At 36.6% G+C, this 25,489-nt stretch overlaps 1 protein-coding gene across 3 annotated transcripts; it reads right to left on the bottom strand.

Moving 5' to 3' along the window:
- Window positions 1–772: 772 nt before the first annotated feature.
- On the bottom strand, window positions 773–24,751 carry LOC146001692 (SAP30-binding protein). 3 transcript variants are annotated; one of them, XM_083139343.1, is made up of 4 exons: window positions 24,615–24,751; window positions 20,882–20,974; window positions 4,558–4,671; window positions 773–3,120 (listed from the first exon to the last, which is right to left on the bottom strand). In XM_083139343.1, exons 2-4 carry the CDS (start codon window positions 20,952–20,954, stop codon window positions 1,571–1,573), a joined length of 1,737 nt encoding a protein of 578 aa, XP_082995469.1. In that variant the 5' UTR covers window positions 20,955–20,974; window positions 24,615–24,751; the 3' UTR covers window positions 773–1,570. The 3 variants fall into 3 exon arrangements, with proteins under 3 accessions (XP_082995469.1, XP_082995470.1, XP_082995472.1); XM_083139344.1 differs by having other exon boundaries at window positions 773–3,099; XM_083139346.1 differs by lacking the exons at window positions 773–3,120; window positions 4,558–4,671 and adding an exon at window positions 14,230–16,180 and having other exon boundaries at window positions 24,615–24,728.
- Between the last annotated feature and the right edge of the window lie 738 nt (window positions 24,752–25,489).

The following is a 25,489-nucleotide window of genomic DNA, read 5'->3' as shown; positions in this document are numbered from 1 at the left end:
TTTGGGGGGAGCATTCTGGATCACTGTGGATTGTAGCGAATCGGTATTTTTCAGGAATTTTGAACCATTTTAAGTTTTTTGGAACCTACTTATGGATTTTTGGAGGCTATTATAGGAACCTAAAAGCATACTTTTTAGAACAAAAAAATCCGAGGTCTACTCGTTATATCTTGGAAGTGTTAAGAGATATAATGGTTGCAATTGTACAAAGACACTTAACTGATGTTATGAGCTAGCTTACAATGAAGAAGTGGTAGAACAATGAAAGAAAAGTGGTTAAGTGAGTGGAAGCTTCCATGGTCTTCTTTGTTTGTACCATGCATCTGAGTGACTGAGAAGAAGCTACTACACACGCAGCATCTGTATGTGGCACATAGGGGGACCAACTCTCCTACATAAGAGTTAATTCTTTTCAATCCTCTTGGCTCCTGTATTGACATCCTATTTCTTTGTTCAAAAGCATTACTTTCGTTGACCTTACTTAAAATCTGCCTAACATCAAAGCAAGAAAGGCTTCACACAGAGCAACCATTATATCAGACAAGTCAGTAGAAATGCAAATTAAAACATTAATTTCAATAATTTAAATCAATCCTGTCTCAGTAGACTGGAGAAGAAAAAACAACAAATGGAAACATCTTGCAACAATGTGGAGGTTCCAAGTAATCGTCTGACACATCAGCACTGATACAAGTCAAACGTTCCAACCATTATACACAAAATAACACTAAATTAAACACAGTAGCACTTTTCAATGAAGTAACTAAGGAAAAATTGTAGCATAGTTTATTTACGTATAAACATTATTTGACATTTATTTTGGTCCCTTAACACTTCTAATACAAGAACAATTATTTTGTATATTTTTTAAATCAATACTCAATCCTGTTAATAAGGAACTTTTTCAAAAAAAATATATGAAAAGTGATTAATACTCTACTTAATGAAACAAACAAACAAAAACATTATATAATATTGTACAACAAACATATTTTAAATTGAAATAACACACATTCCTATCAATTCTTTTTTTTTTACAAAAATAAACATCTTTATGAAGGAATTTTTGTCTTCTACAATGGTACAGCTAAAAACGATTTAATATCTTTATCCACGAAATTGAAATGGATTTTCACTATTAATAAAGCTCAAACAGCACACACTTTCAACACAAGTCATAGATTAGTAGTGTGGTGCAAAAACATTAATCCTAGAAATCTAAGAAAATTGCATACTCAGCTGCTGCACTTCACTGCACCTTTTAGTAATCAAAATGTAGCATATATGATTAACCTGTCTGGAGACTACAAATGTGGCATGTTTATACAAACTTCGTTCACCTATAATCTTAACAAAAGATTATTATTTCTTCTTGCAGCTCAAACAGCTTTGTGCTATTCCAAATACATACAGAATATAAAAAGAATATTACCTGCATCTTGAGGGCAATTGCTACAAAAACATATTCTCAGACTATAAACGAAAAAAATTTCCAGTGTGTGTTCAGTTAGTAAAAGTAGGGAGAAGTAAAATGTGCTGAATGATACTCCTTTTGATCAATAAATGAAGATTACTTCGTTCTCACTATTTTAAGTGAAACTTTCAGCTTATGATCCGATGCAAAGAAGTGTGCAGCCTGTGGCCGTATGAAGAAAGAGTCGCCAGTTGCATAGTAAGCACTCATCTTCTTGGAATCATTGTGAGTCGTTCTCGTATACACTATAACACGTTTGCAAACATCACTCTCGCTCGATACCTCAAAAGTGTACATGAAATTTTTTGATTTCTTTTTCGGTCCATAGTACTGAACACCACCAAAAATCTGGGTTCTGGCACCATTCTGCATAAAGTTAACACGGAAAATTTCGTCAAAAGCTGTCAGAAACCAATTTTCGCTTATGTTTCCTGCTGGGTTGAGATTTATGGTAAGACTACACCTTGGACCATACAACAGCATATCCTGATGGGAAGTACTCATGTGTGCAAGGATTTCAGGGAGGAATCCTTTCCATTCGCATCCATGTTGGATGCATAGGTACGCACGGAACATGCAGTTGTTTTCATGTTCAAACTTGTCCTCGAGTTTATGATGTTCTATGCAGCCGGTTAAGTGGTATTTACAAGGGTACTTCAGCTGGCGAGCCACTTGCTCCATGGCAAGATTTCTTGTTTGCAAGAAAGGCGATCTACAGGTATGACAGCAGGGGAGCTGAGATTTGCAATCGGAACAGATGAGGTGACCACGTTGGCAATGATAGATAGGGGGTATGATATACTCCAAGCACACGGCACATTCGAGAATAGGCATCAGATGATTATTCAAATCATCGCTGCACTTATTTTTGGTCTCCTCTGTCACCGGCAAGGGTGCATTTTGATTCTGAAGTCCAACCTCCTCATCCAGGACCACTATTTCATCCTGCCGCGATGGCGTACTTACGTTCAGTGATTTTCTTGCAGGTGAATCCTTTCTGTTGACAGCAGAGCCAATGCACTCGATGTTTTCCACATCCATATCAATTATATTGGTGTTGGAAGGCAAAGTGACTGTGCTTGCCTTTGATGATCCACCTACATGTTCTATGTCCATATCAATGATGTCGCTAGGTGAACTGGTTGTACTGGAAGGTCCGGCTTCATTTTCCAAATCCATATCAATAACATTTGGCCTTGTTATTTTTTCCTTCGATGAGCCAATGTAAGATGGACTGAATGTTGAATTTGGAAACAGGAACCTTCTTCGTTCCCTCGTAAGAGATGCCATGCCTCTAATTTTGGATATTTTTGGTAACTGGTTGCTTGTCCAGAACTTCGCAAATTTTGAACTAGCTTTGTCTGTCGCTTCCTTGAAATTCATCGGTATAGCTGTTGAACTTTGGCTTGTACGGCTAGCAGGAACTTCGTAAATACCCTTCCATGTCCGATGCGTGTGGGGTGTCTGTGGCATTTTAAATGGCCTGTTATTCAAAGTCTCTCCTTCATCAGCTTGAATTCCTGAGGAAGTATCTCGTAGTAGAAGACAAACATTGCTGGCCAATGGCACTGTAGGAACCTTTTCATTGTCAAAATCAGGTGGCTCTATTTTAACAGTGGCAGGACCTAGAAATGGGATGTCAGGACCTAGAAATGGGAAGAAGTATGTGAGGATATTACCTTTATCGCATTGCAACTACCATTTCACCACCTAATATAAATATGTAAGAACAGATGTGTTCTTTTAGAATTTTTTACTGCTGGATCCCTATTGATTATTGGCGTTTTTACAAACAAAAAAGGTTTTTTGAAATTGTGGACTGAAAAGGAAAATTGTGATGTTAAATACTCTTTTTTTGATAAGTCTTTATTGAAAGTTGACATTTTTAGCTTTTGAAAGGTTTTGTCCTTCTTGTTGAAATATCTGATTATTGATTGAGTGCACAGCACAGTAAAGCTAATAGGGAATGGGACTACAGTTTAAAGTGGCATCCAACCACTATGTGCCTCCACCGGGTATCGGACCAAATATCTGATTATTTCAAACCACCTGGATCTACTCAATTAAGCAAGAGAACATTTGTAGAATTATATGTATATGTATGTGTGTAAAATTTACTTGTATAATAAATATTGTGAATTAAATTAAAACTTAAAATTCAATTTCAAAACTTGTATGTTCATAAAATTAAAAGTGCCTTCCAACTTCATATTTTATATCGATTTCATTAATATTCCATTTACCATGCAAATCAAACTTTTAAAGCATCCTAGGCACCCTCCCCCCAAATGACATTAGAGAAGTTCTACTGCATATAACTTAAAGTACATCAAACCATACTTAAATTCAATGTTGAGAAAAGTTATACTGCATATAAATTAATGTACATCAAACCATACTTAAATTCAATGTTCCCTATTAACTTAATGTAACTTTGCTAATAACAACAAAAATTAAAAATTTAACATGCATTCTTGGAATATCACCCAGGTTAAGATGGTGTTTATTTCCAACATTTCGAGTATATACAACGCTCTCAAGTGTTAAGTATAAATATGAGTAGATGATGGGGTGGAGCAACACATGCATTTCACATTAGAAATAAGTGCCGATTTAACCAACCTAAGAACACTGTTCAAATCACGTCTCCAGGAAAGCTACAATTTCTAAAATTTAAAACTGTAACCATTGAAACCTTTCCATTTTCTCCAACATTCGACACTTCTTCAGTTTCTCAAAAAAAAAAAGTTCGCCTCTTCCATTTTTTTTACACTAATGCCTACTGCCTGGCAGGCTGTAATGGAACGAAAAACAACAGAATGCCTACATGCTCACACACACACTTAATGTAGACACTGCACCTTCAAATACAAAAAAGTCCAGTCATCTATCAGAGTTTTTCTGTTACTGACGTTCAAAGAGTGTAAACACATTGGGACACTCTGTACATGGCCATGCTGTGCATCCACACACTGTGACTGAAAACTTAAATTGGAAAACTACAGAACTACTGGGAAGTTTCTAATGAAATCCAAGTGTAAAGTAATGCACATTTGACTTATGACTACAATGTTGCAATTTACCTGCGGATCCTGCTTGTGGCAGCTGCAAGTCACTGCTGGTACCAAAGGCACTGCTGTGTGTATTTGATGCCACGGCAGAAGAGGTATTTGTTGAAGTATTAATGTCATTGGGGGCTGTAAAAAAACAGTCCATTACTTCAAAGTAATTTTTTTTTAAAAAAAAAAAGGTTTGTGAGACCTACCTAGAATACAAGAGATGCAAATATCAGTGTTTGTAAAAATTCAAACAGCAATAATTGAGGGGTTACAAAAATTTATTGCAAGTAAAGAAACCAGTCCAGAATGAACGACGAACACAAACATTTTTTTTTTTTTACACCTACAAATGTTCAATGTGTGCACCACGGGTGACATGGAACACATCAACACAATAGTCTATTTCTTGCCATACTCACATCAACATGGGCCTGTCAATCGTGTTGATCGCTCACTTAGGTCTGCGATATCACATGCGCAGCATCGGTGGAACGAATACCCTGTCTTTGATGAAACCCCACAAAAAGAAGTCACACACCCTGTTGTCTTGGGGACCAAAACATTGCACAGAACACTATGATTTGAGTGTTGCCTAGCAGCAGGGACGTGAACACTCAGCTTAAGAAAACATACATGCACAAGCTGTTTGCGTTCCTTGTTCATTCTGGTCTAGTTTCAATAAAGTAAGTTCAATAGTTTACTTCCAACAAATTTTTGTAAAGCCCCAGTTATTTCTGAAACACCTGGTATTTCCAAAAAAACTGGTCTAAATGGGTCAAGCTGCTTTAAGATTTGTTTTACATGCACTCTGAAAATGACAACCAACAAGATTTTTTAGTTAAATATTTATGAAGTTGCCTAACATCAGCTATTTTATACTGAAGTTCACACATTTGTATTGGTTTAAATAATTTGACAATTTGACTGTGAAGATAGATAAATGTAGACCTTAAGGATCTGCTATAAGTTAATAACACGTACAGTGTTTTTCTGTGACCTTGAAACAAACTGACAGGGTGGATAGACTGATCCAAGTAGCAATATGAGATAAGGAACTCTGGTCTGGAAATGTGCCATTCAAAAGTTATAAGCCCATACTAGTGGACTATGACAGTAGAATAAGAGACACGTTGGAGCAAATGTGACGGACGTTATTGTGACGCTGTTGTGCCTGCATGCTATTTTGAACAACTACTGTAACGATTTCATCGTGGAGTGCTACAATACACTGCAGTAATCTCCATGTTAAGTATACAAGCCACATGTTTTAGTTGTCTTATTCGACAGTCGAGTCCCAACTAGTTTTGGTTTATAACTTTATAATGACGCATTTCCAGAACAGGGTTCCTTATGTTTTACTGGAACTTGCATCAGTCTCCATCCACCTTGCCAGTTTGATCAAGGTCACGGAAACATCCTACATACTTTATGTTGAAATCTATCAAATACCTTTCATTTCAAACCTCACGACAGTTTTCAATCATAACATTCTCGCCTACAGTCAACTGTTTCTCAATTAAATTAAATATTTGGTGAGAGTGTAGCAGGTGATCACGAAATTCTGGCCATCCTACTTGTTCAACAACTTGGATATGCAAAAGTGTCACATTTTATTTGCAAGTTGACCATTAGAACACACGAAGATTGTATAAGAAGAGTGGCCACTAGATTCGTCATTAAAAAATTCTCATAAACATTGCAGAGGAAAGATTAATATATTAAGAAAAGATTATATCTTCTGCTCTTGATAATAAAGTGGGGTTAATGAAGCAGATTGTGATGAGACACAACTAAATAAACTGTTGAAAAGTGATTCTTAAAGAGCACTTTTTATAATCTCGCCTTAATTATTTCAAAGTAAATGTATGGCAAGGAAACAAAAATGGTTCCACCACAACATGAACATGGGAAAAATATACCAGGGATATTGGAGTGTAATTGATTGTAGATTACTGTTAGGCAGTGTACACACAGAGAAATAGCAATAGATGCTGAGTACAAAAACTTGCCAAAGCGGCCTATAGAATGAAACTTAAAAAAGTTCTGGACATACAAAACAAATTACAAGATTTAATTCATCATGCACTTCTGGTGTTTTAATATTATTTTTGTTTCTTAAATTTATTACATTTACTTATTTCATTTATTGATTTATTTTTGTTCTATTTCAAAATAAATATTAATACTGAGTATAATACGTGGTTTGATTTGTTTGAAGTACGAGGGCTGCTGGAAAAGTTTCTGCAATCAATATGAAAAAAGAAGTGAAATTCTGGGAATGGCTTTATTGTTTTTCAAAGTATTCACCCTTAAGATCGATACACTTTTGCATATGCTCAAACCAAGTTTGAAAGTATTTTTTCCACTCTGAAGCTGATACCTCAGAAACTGCTGTTCGGAATGCTTCAACAGCTGCTTCAGGCGACACAAATCGCTCACCATGCATCTTATTTTTCATGTGTGGGAACAAAAATAATCATTAGGTGATAAATCAGGTGAGTACGGACAATGAGTCATTAATTCCACATATTTACTGGACAAAAAATAAACAGTTTGGTGTGCTGAGTGGGAACTGGCGTTGTCGTGGTAAAGAATAATGCGACGATTTGGGGCTATTTTACGCAATTCATTGATGACCTCTGGCAAACAAATTGTTGTATACCATTCAGCATTTACAGTCCTTAGATCTTCTAAAGCCTGGTATAACGGAAGAAACAAGCAATCATTTGCTTGGCAGCACTCCTCGAACAAGCAACTTTTGTTGGTTTCGGCTCACTTTGAAACACCCAATCAGTGGATTGCTGTTTAGTTTCGGGTTCATATGAATAGATCCAAGTTTCGTCCCCTGTAACGATGTAGTACACCAAATTTGACTTGCCTCTGTTGAATTTTTTGAGCATTTATTTACGTCAATTTACAGAGCCCGTTTTTGAGCTATGGTCAAGTTGTGTGGGATCCATCGGCTTGAAAGTTTCCATACGTTCAGATGACGATGCAAAATCTTATGTATTGCTTTCATGTCAATGTTCAAGGTTGCCTGAATCTCACGGTATATCACATGCCGATCTCTCTCAATCATTTCACGCACAGCATCAACATTACTGGCAACAACAGACGTGGATGGACGACCTACACGAAATTAATCACTGAGAAATGTGCAATCACGCTGGAATTCGGAAGGCCAATTGCACACAATCCTATTGGATGGTGCTTCATCCCGAAAAGCCAAATGAAGTCGCTCGATGCACTGCTTTAGTGTTGAACTACATTTGAAATCATTGCCCGAAAGTGTTCACGAGAAATTTCCATTTCTCACACAAAACAACTACTTCAAACTGCTGTGAAAAATAAAGGAATAGGCTTAAACAAACAATCAAAGATAATTTAAACATAAAAAAGGTCTATTCTTTCGATTTTTATAATAGCGGAACACTAGCGCCACTGTTGGTGGTAGTTTGCAGAAACTTTTCCAGCAACCCTCGAATACAATAACATTCTATATGACTGCATATTTAAAGATTTTCTGCATCAATTTTATAAAAAAAATTGTTATGTGATTGGGAAAATGGTTACTATATTTGAAATCACAATGACTTTATTATTAGAATACCAGCATCAAACCAAAAACAATGCTAAAATGCAGACTAGTGTTGCAATTTTAAAAGAAGACAATACATAAGACAGTGAATGTGAAATTTTGAGTGAGAAATAATGGTGATTTCTTCTTTCTTCACGTAGCATGAAAACCAACTTTGAGAATAGGACAAGGAACTGTAACACAAGAACCATCTAGGAAAGAATAAATGAGAACTAAAAAAAGAGCAAAAATCTAACTTCAGAATCTGAACTCTCCCAAGACATAAAGGCATCAGCAACAATTCAGGATTTTACACAAATGTAACTGACAAACTGCAGTGTGTTATAAGAGAAACCTTTGAAATCTTTCACAACAGCCCAACACAGGCTAATTTTAAAGAAAATTGCAAACAAAAGGATTTCAACACATATACAAGTGACATCTAGTAAAATAGCCTGAAGTACAGAAACGCAACCAAGTGCAAAATTAGTCAGATACTTGTTATAAATGGAATGTTGCAAAATTTATGAGAATGTCAATGCTATACTGACTGAGAGAGGGAGTAGCCAAAATTGGTAGATGAATAAGGATCTCAATCATTGCAAGGAAGATAAATACCCTCTTGTTCTGACGTCAGTGAGGAATGCCTTTGTTGTTAGGTTAGGCTTGGTTCTCAGCAAGCCTCGCCTGGCCTTCTATTAATTATGATACGAGAACTAAATCCAACAAGCTTAACCTAACATCGAAGGTGCTCCACACTGACGTAAGAACACAAAGGTGTTTAGCTTCCATGTAGTGAATAATACTCGGTGAATAAGGTAGTTCTTTTGCAACAAAGGTTATTACACGGAATTATTATTATTATATACTTGTGTCAGAAGAGAATTCAACCATGCCTGTGCTAATAAAATAAATGATTGCCCTCATTTTAACCTGTCTAATGAAGAATTTGCATCCAGACGAAAAGCACAACTTCTATATTTATTTCTTAGTTATTTCCATGGTTTTCATGTTTATTTTAAATTGTGTCAGTAATACACTTTGATTCCTTGACACAGGTGCTGTACACTGTAAGTTACTACATGCTTCTGCATTTGGTTATGTTTTCAATGGTTTGGGGCTTTTTAAAACCCTACAAATGAAAAAAAAAATGTAATTTTATTGAAAGCACTGTAATGAGTTACATCAGGACGAAGAAAAATGTAACATTTATGTATCACCGTAATTGTTTCTTTTCTTTGCATACATAGTTTATCAACACAATGAAGATCAACAATGTTGGCAAATTTTCTTTGCAATTAAATTATTATGACGGTTCACATGCATTGCGCTACTTGCACACTTTCTTAGTCAGGGTGGTGGCCACTCTAGAACCATGATAAAATTCATGTATAATTCCCGGTTTTCAAGGTGAAATTTCCAAAACTACAAGGGTACAAGTAGATGTTTTTTCTGCTTCAACCTTACCTATTACCTCTCTCACCACACAGATATTTAACAATATAAAGGGTGTGTGTAATTCCAATGTATCCAAAAATTCTAATTCCACTTTGACGTCTGGTAAGAAACTCACTGCAAGAACACAACACAGGGATTGACTGAGGTCACGGGTCTAATGTCATAAACTCTGTATACATCCAGCAAACAGGCTGGAGCACCCAGACAGTCGGGAGACAGTGTGATGCTTAAGAGGATCGTCTGAAAGTGCACCATGGAGAACACACAATTGCGAGTGATTTTTCTTTACGAATTCAAACTGGGACATTCTGCTCAGCAAGCCTCCAAAAACATTAACAGTGCATTTGGGCCAGGAATGGCAAAGGAACGCATCATTCGCCGCTGGCTTGTCAAATTTCGTTCCGGTGACACAGCGTTGCAAAATGAGCCCCGTGGCCATCGATAAACATCATGTTCGGATGAGATCCTCAGGAACACCGTGGAAGCCTCGGAAAAATGTTCGTGGCATTGCAGACGAGTTAGGCATACACCATACCACTGTCGTTCGGCAGATCCGTGCGATCGGTAAAGTGAAAAAGTTGGACTCATGGGTACCACATGATTTGACACCGGCCAACAAGTCTGGAGGTGTGCAGTTCTCTGAGTGTAAGGAATAACCGGGATTGTTTCTTGCATCGGATTGTCACTTCAGATAAAAAATGGATCTGCTATGATAATCACGATCAGGACAATGGTTGGATCATGATCAACGTCCAGGGTGGTTTCCGAAACCACACCCACGGAAGGTGTTGTTGCTGGTATGGTGGTCTATGGTGGGTGTGATCCATCATGTTTTTCTCAGGTGAGGTGAAATCATCAATGCAGATCGTTACAGTGCTGAACTCCATGAAATGCACCGCAAACTTCTCCACAAGCATCCAGCAATAGACATGGTGTCCTCATGTTGCACAACAATGCTCACCCACATGTCGCGCAAAGGACGGTGTAGGCTCTCCATGAGTTGCAATATGAAACCCTTCCTCATCCAGCATATTCTCCCGACCTCTCTCCCACTGACTACCATCTCTTCCGGCATCTTCATCACTTCCTGACAGGTAAGACCTTCGCTGATGATCGGGCGTTGCAACATGCCGTTCAGGAGTTCTTTGTGTCGCAGACTCCAGACTTCTTTCGCCATGGAATCCAAATGTTGGCTGAGCGATGGCAAAAGTGTGTGGCTGCAGACGGCGACTATTTTGATTAACCAGGTATTGTAGTTTTGATTTTTTTGTCCTTTGGCAATGATGCACCTGGGGCGGACATTTCATTCGGACCAACCCAATAATTTAAAATGCAGAGTTCACATTAACCATTTTACATACTCAGACTCGAAAAACATGTACAAACACAAATGTCACAGGACACACAAGGGAGAATCAAATGAAAACCTTGTTTCTTATCTAGTCGATTTCTGCATGTATGGTAGCACAATTTTGCTGCATTTTAGCAGCTTTGGGGTCCACGTGCAGTCACTTATGAGGAGACCTCGGATTTTAGGTTTTTAACCTATCTTTTTTACAGGTATGTAAGAAATAATAAGTTATGTCAGCATTTCGTTTAAAAATGCAACAACTGAAAGTTTTATAGTGCCTAAAAAATCTATTTTGCTTGTTAGAACCTATTTTATGTTTATGCACCTAAATCAAGCCTTTTTTAGGTTTTTATATATTTATAAAGGTTTTACAGGATTTTTTTTTTTGCTCGGTTTGGTACCGAAAAAATTCATGGACTACCGTGTTAGGAACATACTTTCAGTCGATTTCCCTCCCTCCTAATTCCAAAATGCTTTTTCAAAGCTCCAAAGAAAGCAAATTGTCTGGTGCCATTGTTAGCCTACCTGCACAGTTTAAAGTACAAACTTGTGATCCGTGTTGTCTTACTTACTTTCGCGTCAGTTCGGTACTTTCTGGCATTCACGCCTTGCGAAGTAACGTTTCAGCATTCAAATTTGCATCACTGACTATGTTTTTTGTTGAAAGATCATTTTCAGCATTTATGATGATCCACACACACAAAAGGCAGAGTTTGACTGTGGATAACATGAAAAAGATTGTTTTGTATTCAGAGTGGCCACTCTAAAGTGTGTTCCGTATAGGATGCTGAATTTGAATCGAGTGCTATTGTTTTGTTTCGAGGTTGGCAGACCTGTTTTTACCAATGTTGGTATCTGTTGTCATGCCGATTAATGTAGCCTCAATTGTTTTGACCCATTTGTTGTGGTTACGATACGGAACAGTTTACGATTGAGCAACGTGTTCTCATTGTGAAGACATTTTACCAAAGTGGTGAAGTGCAATGCAGACAGAGCGAAAACTTTGTACGATTTTTGGAAGGAATTTTAGACCTAACGAGTCTACAGTTCACAGACTAATGTTGAAGTTTCAGTCAACTAGTTCAGTGTCAATCATACGGGTGATTGGAGGCATCAGGACAGACATCTGCGAGAGGGTTATCAATAATTTTGTGGAGCATATAAATGCACGCAGATTCGGTAGGGGTGGACATATACCTGACATTGTCTTTCATATGTAAATGGGAGATGTTACTGCTTACATATAAGTGAAATATAACAAATTTTCATGATATTTTCCCTATTTTTATTTAATTTTCTAATTTGGCATCCTATACGGAACACCCTATATAATTCCTGGTTTTCAAGGCAAACTTTCCAAAAATTCAGATGTTTTTCAACCTTACGTATTACCGCCTCTCACCAACCACACACATACAAACAAATACACTAACAATATAAAGGGTCTGTGTGATTCCTATGTATCCAAAAATTCTAATTCAATTATACGGTATACATTTTTTAAATATTTAATTTAAAGTGCAATTTAAAGTGCAGAGATTACATTGGCCATTTCACATACTCAGACTAAAAATACATCTATAAACACAAGTCACAAATGTGAAAAACTTGCCTCAGGGCATTAATAAATATGTATAAATTCAATGCAATTTGGATTAATAAAAGATGGAATTTTTCACGTAATGGGAGAAAAATTCACGCAGAATTCCCTGAATTCAAGGAATTTCCGGTGAGTTGCCACCCAGGTATTGTGCAGCAAATTATACATACGTAATTGATTCTTCATATCAACAAAGTAACTTTTGCTAACAACACAAATATAGTATTACGAAAATTTGTGGATAATTATGAAAATGATGTTTGCAAATGAAAATTTGGTTAGAAAATTAATAATTGGTTGTTAATATACCTATTAAGATTCCTTATGGTTCTCTAACGATTATATCTAATCAGTATTTTTCAGGAATTTTGAACAGTTTTAAGTTTTTTTGGGAAGCTACTTCAGGATTTTTCGAGCCTAATTTAAGATTTCAAGAACTTATTTTAGAGCCATTTTAGGAACCTACAAGCACACTTTTTAGGACCTAAAAATCCGAGGTCTACTTATGAGGCACTGCGAAGGCCTTTCCACCCATCTGCCTGCGAACTGAGGCCATTGTTGAACTTTCTCCTCCATTAGTAAACTTCCTGGTGTGGTAAGTATGCACAGAGATATAACTTTTCATTTGCAATAAATTTTTGTAAGTTTTAGGCTGACAGAGGGCAAGAAATCACTCCTCTTCACTGGTGCAAGCGTGTAGATGAGGCACAATCTTTAAAATGACAAAAATGGCAATTTGAAGCTTACTTTATTGTGTGCAGCCTTGAGGTCATTTTGTTAATAATAGTTGATAGCTCATGTAAATTTGAGCTGCATGCAGTCTGTCCTACAATTGTTATTGGACTTTTAAGTTTTTAATTTGACTCTCCCTCATACTATTACATGAAAAATTGTTAATTGAATATATGAAAAATTGTTAATTGAATAAAAATGCAAACTAAAATTTAACTTCTCAACTTTATCTTGCAATAATATTCTGTCTGTCAGATAGATTGTTCTGGAAAGGACACTAACAAGTAAACAAAACAGACCGAGAGAATTCTGTTTTATTTTCCACGGAGCTTTCTTTTCCTTCTCGATAAAAATATAAGCTAAATGGTAAAAAACTTGCCTCGGGGCATTTATACATGTGTTTAAAACCAATGGGATTTGGATTAATAAAAGTTTCACGTCTATGAGAAAACTTCATGCAGAACTCGCGCATAATTCCCGGAGCAAATAATTCATGCAGAATTCCCGGTGAGTAACCACCCTGTTAATACATCAGAATAAAGCACTAACTTATCTACGAAACCCATTGTTTTAAAGCTTGCAAGCAATAATCCATGTTCCAAAAAGGATGGTCCATGACAGTGGCCACCAAAATTAAGGGATCTTCAAAAAATCATCTTAATTTTATTCCGGTATTTTAATTTGCTACAATGATTTTCATATAACTGTAGGAAAAAGTGAACCATAATATTTTTCTGCTTCTTTTCTTTCATCCTAGGACAATACATGACACTTACACAATATTTTGTAACAGCAAAACAGAAACTTTAAAATTCTTACGTAACAGATATTTTCTCTCAATTCAAGTGGCCTTTGAGAAATAGTAGCCTGTAAAGCTTATTTCAGAAATAAACATTGAGATTACCTTATACCTAGGTAAATCTTATTTCACCTCCATTTCAACAAAGCAAATAAATGTACACATGTACCCAATTATAATTCAGATAAAAATCTAAATTTTATTCTTAGTTCACGCTCACTCTTTCCATTAATGCAAATTACATAGATATAGACAACACAGTAATTTCATGAATATTGTATACTGTATTTCATATGCAGAACTACCATCACTAGAACAATGGAAAATAATAATCAGATGTCTCCATTCATTATTATTTTAAAATATGTTTGTTTCAGATATGACAATAATAATGTGTATGCTTATAGCACAAAAACAAATTGAAAGTCACAAGGAGTAAGTTCTATCAAAATTGTTTTGAAAGATAATGAACTAAGAACAAACAAAAGGTGCCAAATAAAAAGGATTAAACAAATGTTAACATCCATATTATGAGGATAACTGAAACTTCAGTTCATAAGTTTCTTTAAAAAAGGATTCCAGCTAGCTTATCAGAAAACTCTGCATGTCCTACATAAAACATTTATTGTGGGAATCCCCAAGAGCAATAGACAATCTCATAGCAAAGAGTTCAATGACCTCAATTCAAATCCTTCGACTCTCAGATAAGCAATTTCTCATCCACTACGCAATTATAAGTTGTGCCTTTTAGCCTTGTTTGCAAGCACACATCACTTTACAAAGTTTTCAGTCTCGGAACACCACCTCCATCTGAGTGCATTTCCCTTTGCACTGATATTACCTTCATGATACTTGTTTCTCAGGACATAAAATTAATCTGTTGACATGTAAAATCACAATTTTATCCTGCAATCAATTGGCTATATATCTGTTGTCTTTGCAACACCAGTTACACACACAACCCCACTGGTATAACAGAAGTCTTTTTATAAATCCATGTTAACTGAAAACATTACAATTCTAGTACAACAAAATCTGTGAGCAATGACATTCACATTACTGATATGCCCCTCTCCACTGTAGAATTAAAAGGTAAACAAAGTATCTTCAGACATTATGAAACTACAATACAAAAAAACTGTTGAACACTGCTCTCGCTACTTCATGTAGCACGTGGCTTCTTGGGAAGAGACCCAAATGCAGAAATCACGGTACCTTTTGTACCTGTTACAGCTGTCGTTAGAGACGATGGCTGAATGACAGTGGCTGGTTTCAAAGGGACACCGACCGATGCTGCTGTGCCCACTTGATCCCACTTTGACTTTCTTTTCTTCACGTCATCTTCCACACCTTTCTTTACGGTCCCCGATACAAACTCCACTTTGGTTTTCTCCTTCTTTTCCTTCTCACGTTTGTCCATCTCGGCTTTCTGAACTTTCGCCACTTCCTCATAGAAAGACTCCTTCCCCCATCTCGAGGGATCGTACATGTCCAGGGGATAGTTCGTCCCGAGCTCATTGATGCTGCAGAACTGGATAAGCTTCTCGTATATGCTCGGATTTCTGAAATCCTTTCTCTGCTGAATTACGGAGTTCATGTCTAATCCGCTTCGGACCATTTTGTCATATAATCTGGATATTTTCTCCTGGAGCTCATTAGAGCATCTTCCGAGAGGTTCTGGAGGCAACTTGACATCGTCTTCGTTCATAGTGCTGGTGACTTGCTCAGACTTCTGTACTCGGAAAACCCATTCACCGGTTTCCCCCTTCCCACTGTCAACGTCATTCGGTTCATCATCCGAAATCACGGTGTCGTCCTGATAATTCACCAGAGCGTTGACCATCTGGCTGGCGAGCTTTGCTGCAGAAGGTGGCGTGACTGCACTCGATGCAGAATTTGTGCTGCTTGATGGAGACTTATCGGACTTGGGCTGTCCCGGGCTTCTCTTCTCATCTTCTCCTGCTTCATCTTCACCTTCAGAATCCGTGTATGTTGCTGTTAGAGATGCTAGCGCAAGACTAGACTGTCCGGTGGGCCTGACAGACATTTTTTTCACTACTTGTTTTGCTCTGGGTAAAAAACTTCCTCAGCGTATCTGCTCTCAAATTTTCACACATCTGTTTCATACATCTGCAATAAATGAAACTTCGACAGGAGATATTAACTACAAACCTGTAGCCTGCGTTGGCACATGCTGATACAGATGTCCATGTCACAATGACTTCTTCGTAGCAGTGGAAATGTCCCAATTACTGGATATTTTCTTAGTTAAAATTTTGATCATATTCATGCCACAAATGTACACAAAGTAAGCTTTATGTTTAAATTTGTCTTCAAAACATGAGTATCGGTATCAGCACATGACTTGCAGGTTTATATTTTGAAACTAAATGCTATGCAATACATAGAGAAAACATCATACCCTTCAGTCAACTGACCTTTTTGGTACATTAAAAATAATGTAAAAAGTGAAGATGCTGAAATATGGACTAATGCCAAATATCAACTGAACTTTGATATGTATCAGAAAAAATTACATTATCAATCCCAGACACACATTGCACTTTATTATGACTGTAAAGGAGATCAGCTCACTTTTTTTAGATATTCAATTCTTTGAAAGGAACAAAACTGTATTAGGGAACTTATTTTCTTCTCTTGGGACACCCTTCACACTGAACTTCACAACTAATATTTTGAGCAATGGTATAAATACACCACGGTCCCATGGTGTTTTATCTTACTTTTCACAATGTATGCACTAACTTAACAAAAGAACCACCATCACTTTGTGAAACCACACCTACCATTTTGATAATCACAATTCAATACTTGTAAAGAGTGGGGGAGCATGACACTGAAATGGCTGTGATCCAACACAAGGGAAGTTGTCCTCCTTGTTAGACACATGACCCACCAATGTGCATGCGGTAATCAAAATGTTAACACTAGTTCTTCAGAAAGTGCAATTCTATGTCATATGTTAGTTTTATCTAAGTCTCTAATTGCTGTATGGTTCTACACCTTCCTCGCAATCTTTTCTAAGAATGAAATGACCTGTCCACCACTCCAGATACCGATGTTGGAGATTCTTGTTCCCCAAGATGTTGGTGTCTTACTTCAATTGATTCTGCACAAATTTTCTCAACTATTTTCTGCAGTGATTTACGGCAATGAGACACAAACATGTGGCAACATAACTCTCAAGTTACATTCCCCCCTCTCCAGAATGGTTCAGGATTTCTGACCTTTTCCAGGGAAAAGGTTCTTTTAACATTGCACACAGTAATAATTAGCTTGATGTGCAGAAAAACGATATGCTGCACTGTGGTCTAAAGTGTCATGATTTGGGCTCCGGTTACGGGACGCACACTGATTAGAGTCACTCGTGGGTGAAGTGTAACAACCTTTCTCCTGAGATTTTGGCCTTTGTATGGGAACGGTGGCTGCCCACCATCGTGAGGAAATTGGGGAGCTACAAATGAGTAGCATAACCTGGTCATGGAAACCAACAACAACAACTGGGGATTTGTCCTACTGACCACATGTCACCTGGCAACTGGTTGAATATCTCCCACCTCAGCAGGTGAAAATGAGGCCGGCAGATAGGCCTTGGCACTCATGGACTGTTACGCAATGGGTTGTTATTACAGAAAAATGATTGTATCCAGCAACCTAACCTATTACATACAGCTTTCTGAGCACAAATATCTAATCACCCTATACTGGTCCCTTTTGTTGGCAAGTCAGTGAAGTGGCACCAGCTTCAGTTCAACAATCTGGCAGGAAAAAAACCTAACACTCTATTACACACGTGAACTTCTAGCACAGCCATCAGAAAATCTAAACAAACCTAAGCTTTCTATACAGACTGACCACTATTACAAGATCATCTTGCTACTCAATCCGATCACAGCCTCCTGCATGGCAACACAACTATAAGAGATCAGAATTCAATCCAAATCAGCAGGAGGGAGGGGAAATTCAGAGATGAGATTCATTTGTAAAAACTGGTGCATCTATATGTATGGATCCTTGCTGCAGTACTAGCTTTCACACCACAAAAATTTATTAACATGTCCTGATTGTGTGTACTATGAACATTTTAAAGCTCGTTAGATGCATTTTAACCATCATGCAATTCACTGCGTAGAATTGTCAGAAATAAGAAACAAGCGAGTGCAAAATAAACAACGTTGTTGATAATTCCATATTGCAATTTTACTAGACTGCTACCCTTTTACTTTTGCACGTTATCACCAAACATCAGGCCTCCCCAATGGCCTAGTGGTAACATTGTCACCTTGTAATCAATGGGTCCTGAGTTCGATACCTGCTGGAGGCACATAGTGATTCGGATTCCACTTTAAACTGCAGGTCCACTCCTGGTTAGTGTATCTATGCATAAAGTGTACTTAAAACAAAAATTCTGTTATCAATCTGCAATTACTGGAAAAGCTACAAGTCCCTTTCATGTGACCAAAAAACGTCAGAACAAAGGTATGAAGTTATGATCCTTTCAAATACATTTCTTTAGCTAATACCAATACTCATTTTACAACTAGAACAATGAATGAATATTCACATAATAATTAAACACCTAGTCATTTGATAAAGAAGTAAGCGTGTTCAATTTTTTTAGCAATTTAAACTTATCTTTTGACTTGAAAAATATAAAATGCATACTGGAATTTAATCTTCTTGAAAACACAAACACACTTGCTTGTCTATCACATATTTTATTGATTAACTTTTATGATAAAATCTGTGAAAGTGTAATTTACAATATTAAAACTTTCACAGGAGAAGAGTGTTACCTTAGTACCTTTTTACATATGTGATGTGCTTTCTTAGTAATTGACATAGAAGAACTATTAAAAAGCATTCAGGGTAACAAGATCACTAATTCCACAAAGGAATTAACAACAACAATAAAGACAGGAGGAATTCAAGACAATTTCGGATATGAAAAAAATTGTTAATGAATTAATTCAATGTTCATAGGTTTTTACATATTGCTTGACAAATGGCAAGAAATGTGGCCCACACAAATCTCCTGATTTGTTCCAACAGATGGCACCACAAGTAATGTATTTCATAATTTTACTGCTTAGCTCCATTAACCTCCCACCATCTATAGCTTTTATCACCCATTGTAAATTTTTCCTTAAGATCTTTCTTTGTAAGGGTGCAAGATTGGATTTTTATCTACTTTTAACCAGTGCAGGTATGTTTATGTCTATATTATTAAAAAATGTAGGTTTCATGGTAATAATAAAGGTTTGTTATTTTATGCCTTATTTTGATTGCTTGTAACAGGTACTAGTCAATATGGCCTAGGACATATCGGTTAGTAGCTAAGCACATTATAAACTATTTCTGCAATGATGTTTTTTACACTTATTTTCCTCTGGCCCACATTTGTTTTTTTTTGACAGAATATTCAAAATGCTTGAAATAGTCTTCATCAGGTGAGGTAGCATGGATGTTATCTCACCAAACAAACAACGTTTCAAACAGTGGAAATATTGTGTTAAAACCAAATAAAAGTAAGTGCAAAAATAATGTATTACTATTTATTCATAATTGTGTTGGCAGAAAACATTATTATACTTTAACCCTTAAATGGTCGGGTTGTGACATATTATCACAGCATGTATTTGCGTTAATGCCGGCTTGTGACATTGTCACAAGGAGCTTTTCTTTTCGTAGTATGCGACTTTTTGGACATACTGTGTCTCGGATAATGTTCGGATATACATGTTTTGAGTTCTGAATGAGTCTTGAGGGATGTAATTAGCAATTAGCAAGGTTTAATTAATTTCATTTTTGTTATATTGCTTTGCATTTGATTTTTTCCTTTTCGGAAAGTATCTGCAATATGTGCACAATTTTTTCCATGATAATATGTAACATGTATTTCAGACAATGTGCAGGTACAGTTTTGTAAATGTTTGTCTCGGTGTTGCTAGTGTGGGAGTGCAACGAATTTCAAAATTCGTAAAAAAGAAACAAGTTTTTCTTCTTTCTTCTTCTACCCGATAAAAGAAAATTTGGTTTTTATAGCATAGCCTTATAGCCCCATGTGTACTGACCAAAACAAGGTATAATTTGTAACTCTAGCGTTCTGAGTTCCAGAGCTACAAAATTTTATTTAAAAACATGCAGAAGTTTAAAATTCGTGCTGAAAATTACTCGGTCGTTCGCGAGTTTGTCGTTTGCTCCGTTGTCTAAGGGTTTTAATTATCATGTATTTTTTCTTTCTTATATCACTTTTCTAAGACTATTTGGCTAACCGTGCCAAATATTAGACTGTCTGTCTAGGCATGAGGATGATGTCACAAGATACACCCACGTAAAACATTAAAGCTACAATGGCAAACTTCTAGTATTTTAAACTGTGTTTTTCCACAATGTGTCATGAATATGAATGAATGCCATTGAAACTGTCAAAAAACCTGTCAAATTTTAACACAATCTGAGCCTGTACATTATTTTCAACCAAGAAACAAGAAAAAATCTGGAGGTAAAGTAAGGGTCAACAAATATTCATATTAAAAATAAAAATGATGACCTAGCAGAAGTTACAGAAAGTTTGTTGCAATATATTTCAGTATGAAAATACCACATTCTTAAATTCACATACTATTTACTTGGTGCCTTAAATCTACAACTGAGAACTAAACATAATGTAAAATAAATTGTACATTGTGAAGAATATTTTAATATATTAAGCAGAATTCAAATCTCAATACCATAAAATATATATGTTTAGGCTAATATAGCAAAAATTATTTTTTTTTGTATGAATTCAGTAAACTTTACACTTACGTCTGATGATGTCCGATGGACTGTAAGTTTTAGTAGAATCCTTATCTTCAGAGTTGGTATTCTCAGAGTTCATACTTAATTTTGGTTCAAAAACTGAAAGAGAAAATTTTTATTCTACATATACATATTCTACATTATTTATACTACATATAACTTCATTCTTAAATTGTATTCTTGGTCACGCCAGCACATTTTCAAGCGTGCGCTTTTCAAACTTCCCGCAAAGTACAGAAAAAAAACTTTACTCAAAGACTAGTTGTCTTAGGTAAAATTTATTTTGTTTTCTTTCTTAAAGACAGGGCTTTTAGTGAAGATAAATTATTGGGAGGCACAATGAAAAATTTTATGTTAAACGAAGAAGAAAGTTTTTTTTTTTTTTTTGGCATATGGCATGTCCCTTTAATAGACTGAAGTGAATGAAAAAATGTAGTATGTAGCGGTGGTACATTCCTACAACTATGCAAAGTATCATTGAAATCAGACTTATACTTCTTGAGTAAAAAAATAATAACTTTATATAAAGCAGCAGTGTTGCCAGCTTCAGGACAGTGTGTGGAATTTTGCTTCTAGAATAGGCCGTATGGACGATGGATGCACCAAATTTGGAGGAAAGCACAACAAAAGACCACTCTATGGAGATATGTAAAGCAACTTTGAAAAAAAATTGAAATTCCGGTGTTTGGAATTATTGTGCAATTATCGAAAATTCTGAACTTTGGGCCTTTGACCCAGCTCTCCTCCCAGGGTGGGTGATCTAAGGTCGAAATTTTCCCCCACCTTGTTCCAGCATAAAGTGGCTCTGGGCTCACCCAGTCTCAAATCAATGGGTACCTGAACACAACCCGGGGGGGGGGGGGGTAAAGGTGGCAGGAGTGTGGTGCTGATCACATCATCTCCAGAATGGCGGAGATCGAGAATGTGTGGGGGCCCCACCTTCACATCCCCTTGATGGAATGCGGAACTTAACATTACCTTTACAATAGATGCTGACATGAAACACTGCGTTCATATTTTCGTACTAGGTAATGTAAGAGTTCAGTTGTATAAATTATATTTTTGCTATGCCATTAAGAGTGTTCTCCAGTAGTATAACAATTCATAAATTTTCTTGTGAAATCTAAAAAATGTCCTCTTTATAGTTTGTCATCTGGTAACCTTAATTGTGTGTGCTTGTTATTGTACTTTTTTGTCCACAGTAAATAGTAAAATAGACAAGGTTTCCAATGGTAAAAATCTGATAGTCCCCGAACACCTATAACTTTTTTGTTTTGTCAATTTTTGACATTCGTACTTACCCATCTGGTTAATGTTAACATTCTTGAAGATGCATTCACGTTTTTTTTTATGAAAGTTATTGCAATTTTGCACATTAGGAGTACTACACACAATATGGGGCGGGGTGTACACCTTCCTAGGTAATCGCGCGTCGTGCTTGTGTTTTTGTCGATTTTCATTTGTTATGCAGTGTTTCAACCTTCGGAACCCAAGAAATGCCCGTGAACAAAGCTCGTGATCATCTTTTTTTTATTATTATTATTTTTTTCACATTGTTTTACGAAGAAAATTGTAATGGTTCGTGGGGTTATCCGTGAATGATATTTGGAGCTATCCATCCAGGAATCGGTGTGAAATGAAAAAAAAATTGTTTAGTTTCAAATTTTTGAGTCCAAATTTCCCACCGATTTCGGGCTCCGCCCCTGGGGTGATTGACCTACCACCCCCAACCGCTGCCGTGGCCCCACCTCCACTCCCCGGCTTTTTCTATAGACTCCCTGTTAAAGGCATGTTAGAAATTGGCCGTTACCTGCCCCCATATTTCACCATGCATCCACGACACGTCATATTAGGCAAGCTTACTTTGTCCTATGAAGGTACACACTTTTGCCGATTTTTCAAATCTACACGGAACTCTTTTAAACCGTAACTTCCCACGTCCCTGGACTCTTTTTGAACAAGCATATACCCACAGCCCATTCCTTCTAACGAGTAGCTTACATTCACTGCCACACTTTGAACATTCAATTCCTTCCATCACGATCCCATGTTCAATTACAAAATTCACTGGATCTTCCACACCCGGTACAAATTTCACCATGCATCCACGACATGTCATGTTTCTGCCTTTCGTTGGAAATACAGACGGGTCGAAACACCAGATACTCAATGAACATGAACAAAACACAATCACGACGCATGATGATGTAGGAAGGAAGGTGTATGCGTGGCAAAGGCTATTTATTCTCAGTCGGAGAATTAATTGTCAACAAACAACATGAGTTTCCGCTATGAAACATTCCCACATCACACAAAACACCTTGCAGATGTTAGACAATGCTACACAAACTTATTACCGTAAGTAGTTTCTTCTGTAAAAATTAAGAAATCTGTCCAGGGATTGTCAGTTTAGGGTACTACTTTACTATACCGGAGACACCTATCAATGATTTATTTCGCAATTTTTTACATTGCTAACATACTATTCTGCATTGCGGAACATTTCTTTAAGTGAAATAATGAATTTCTAATGAAAATAATGTATATTTCTTACGTTAACGAGTACTTACTGTTGTTCCTTATTTCCCACAAACCATCCACGGCTAGCCCCAAAAACCATTGACGTTAGCCCAAAAAATCACGATAGCCCCACGAACCATCACGGGGATGAGGTATGCCTACTAGGTTAGGTTAGGTTCCATTAACACTCCTTTCGTTCAATTTAGCATATACGGACAACATCGGCTTGTAGCAGCGGCAATAGCGCGTCGGAAATAGATTTTCGTAGAACACCACATCCATTCGCATTAAAATGGATGAAAACTACATTCCCGAACATCAACAATGCTACAGAAAATGATTTGCGTAAGTACTTTCTCCTGTAAATTTGAAGAAATCCGTCTCCGGTATAGTAGTGTTACCCAGATTAGTACCGTGCATTGTTTTACGAACTAAATTTTAACTATGCTTGTCTAACCTAACCGAAAATGGTTCCTGGAGATATAATAGAATGGTTTGTGGGCCAATTGCGAGCACATACATTAACAGAATGTTAGTTTTGTAGCACTAGAGTGGCAAGCAATGTTTACTTCCTCACGCAAGAAGCCATTTTCTTCAAATGAACGTCAATTGTTCATATCATCAAACATGGTTCCCATGTTTGTGTATGGAGAATGATCGTGGTAATTAATTATTTTACAACTTGTACACGTGCATGTACAATTTCTACACGTCACCCCCAAATCTTAACTGCAGACACGTCATCAGGACTCGATATTTAGTGAGTATAAGTAGGAAAGAAATTGGAGATCCTTCCAGTATTGTAAATTCTTACCGAAAGAACAATAAATACTCGCAATGTGAAAAATTGCAATTATTTTCGTGAGAAAAGCAAAATCCCACCTTAAAGAATGTTTGGCAATGCATAATAGCTAAGTACCATGTCGAACAAGACGAAATAAACGAGTGAGAGGTGTTTTCCCCATACCAAACAGTAATGCCGAATTTACACAGTTTGCACTGACTTTACATGGAAGAGAGGGAGAAAGTGTGACAAGTGCGAAATATGATACTGTTATATATTACAAAAGCATTCCGTACATATCCAAGTTCCACGACTCCATGAACATTTGTCTATTTGACGATCAAAATACAGCCTCATAATACTTTCTTTCATACCATTTTTACACTTACATTGCATACATAAACACCAGACATTTTAATATTCCGAAATACTAACCTCATACAGATAAAGAGAAACAACCACACCATAAATTATCAAATTAAATTACAATTTGCAAACAACGGACGCAATGCAAGATTCTAGATGGTGTTTTTTACTTGACTTGGTGGCTGGCCTTGACAATTGTGAAGAACTAATGTCGGGTGAAGTGAACTCACTTCCGCTTAGAACGAAAAAAACTCTTTTCTAAAAGTTACAGAGGAAAATCTTTTTTCTTGTATATACAATATATTTGTAGGTAATTGAGTAACACATTCAGATAATTTGTAATAAAATATTAAATTCACATTTCATCTTTTCTTTATTATTATTTTTACGACAACCTAGTTCTGTGAAGATTATACCATCAGCGAACGATCGAGTATTGCCAGAATCTACTATGTGAAATCATCCTTTTTGGATAAAATTTCCCTGATGTGTTCTGTAAAAAGTAGACTAGGGTGCACAAGTATTGCTCGGCCTCTTGAATGTGTTTTTAAGGAACAAATTTTTATATATGCTGGTGCAGAGATTGCCAGCAGGTTCATTAACATTTTGTTCCAATTTTTGAAGCTCTCATTGCATTGGCGGATTTAGCGTGAGGGGTACGCGGGCATATGCCCCTCCCATAAGGGGTGACTAAATATTATAGGCAGCATTATATTACAACAAAGAAAATAGCGTTCTAACAATTATTTTTCAGATGTTTATGACGCAAAACAAATTTTACCACAAATACATTAATTTGGACTTGAATAACACTTCAATAACACAACACTTAAATAAGCCCACGGAAATGAAATCCGAGGATTGTTGCAACTGATTAAACGATGACACAAGGTGAGGATATTCTAGGTCAAATATTTGCGTCCTTTGGCAGTTTCTCAAGCTTC

The sequence above is a fragment of the Lepisma saccharinum genome, chromosome 17, assembly GCF_977018435.1.
Source record: "Lepisma saccharinum chromosome 17, izLepSacc3.1, whole genome shotgun sequence".
NCBI lineage: Eukaryota > Metazoa > Arthropoda > Insecta > Zygentoma > Lepismatidae > Lepisma > Lepisma saccharinum.
The sequence above is the reverse complement of the archived record's forward strand: the minus strand, read 5'-3'. Positions and strand labels throughout refer to the sequence as shown.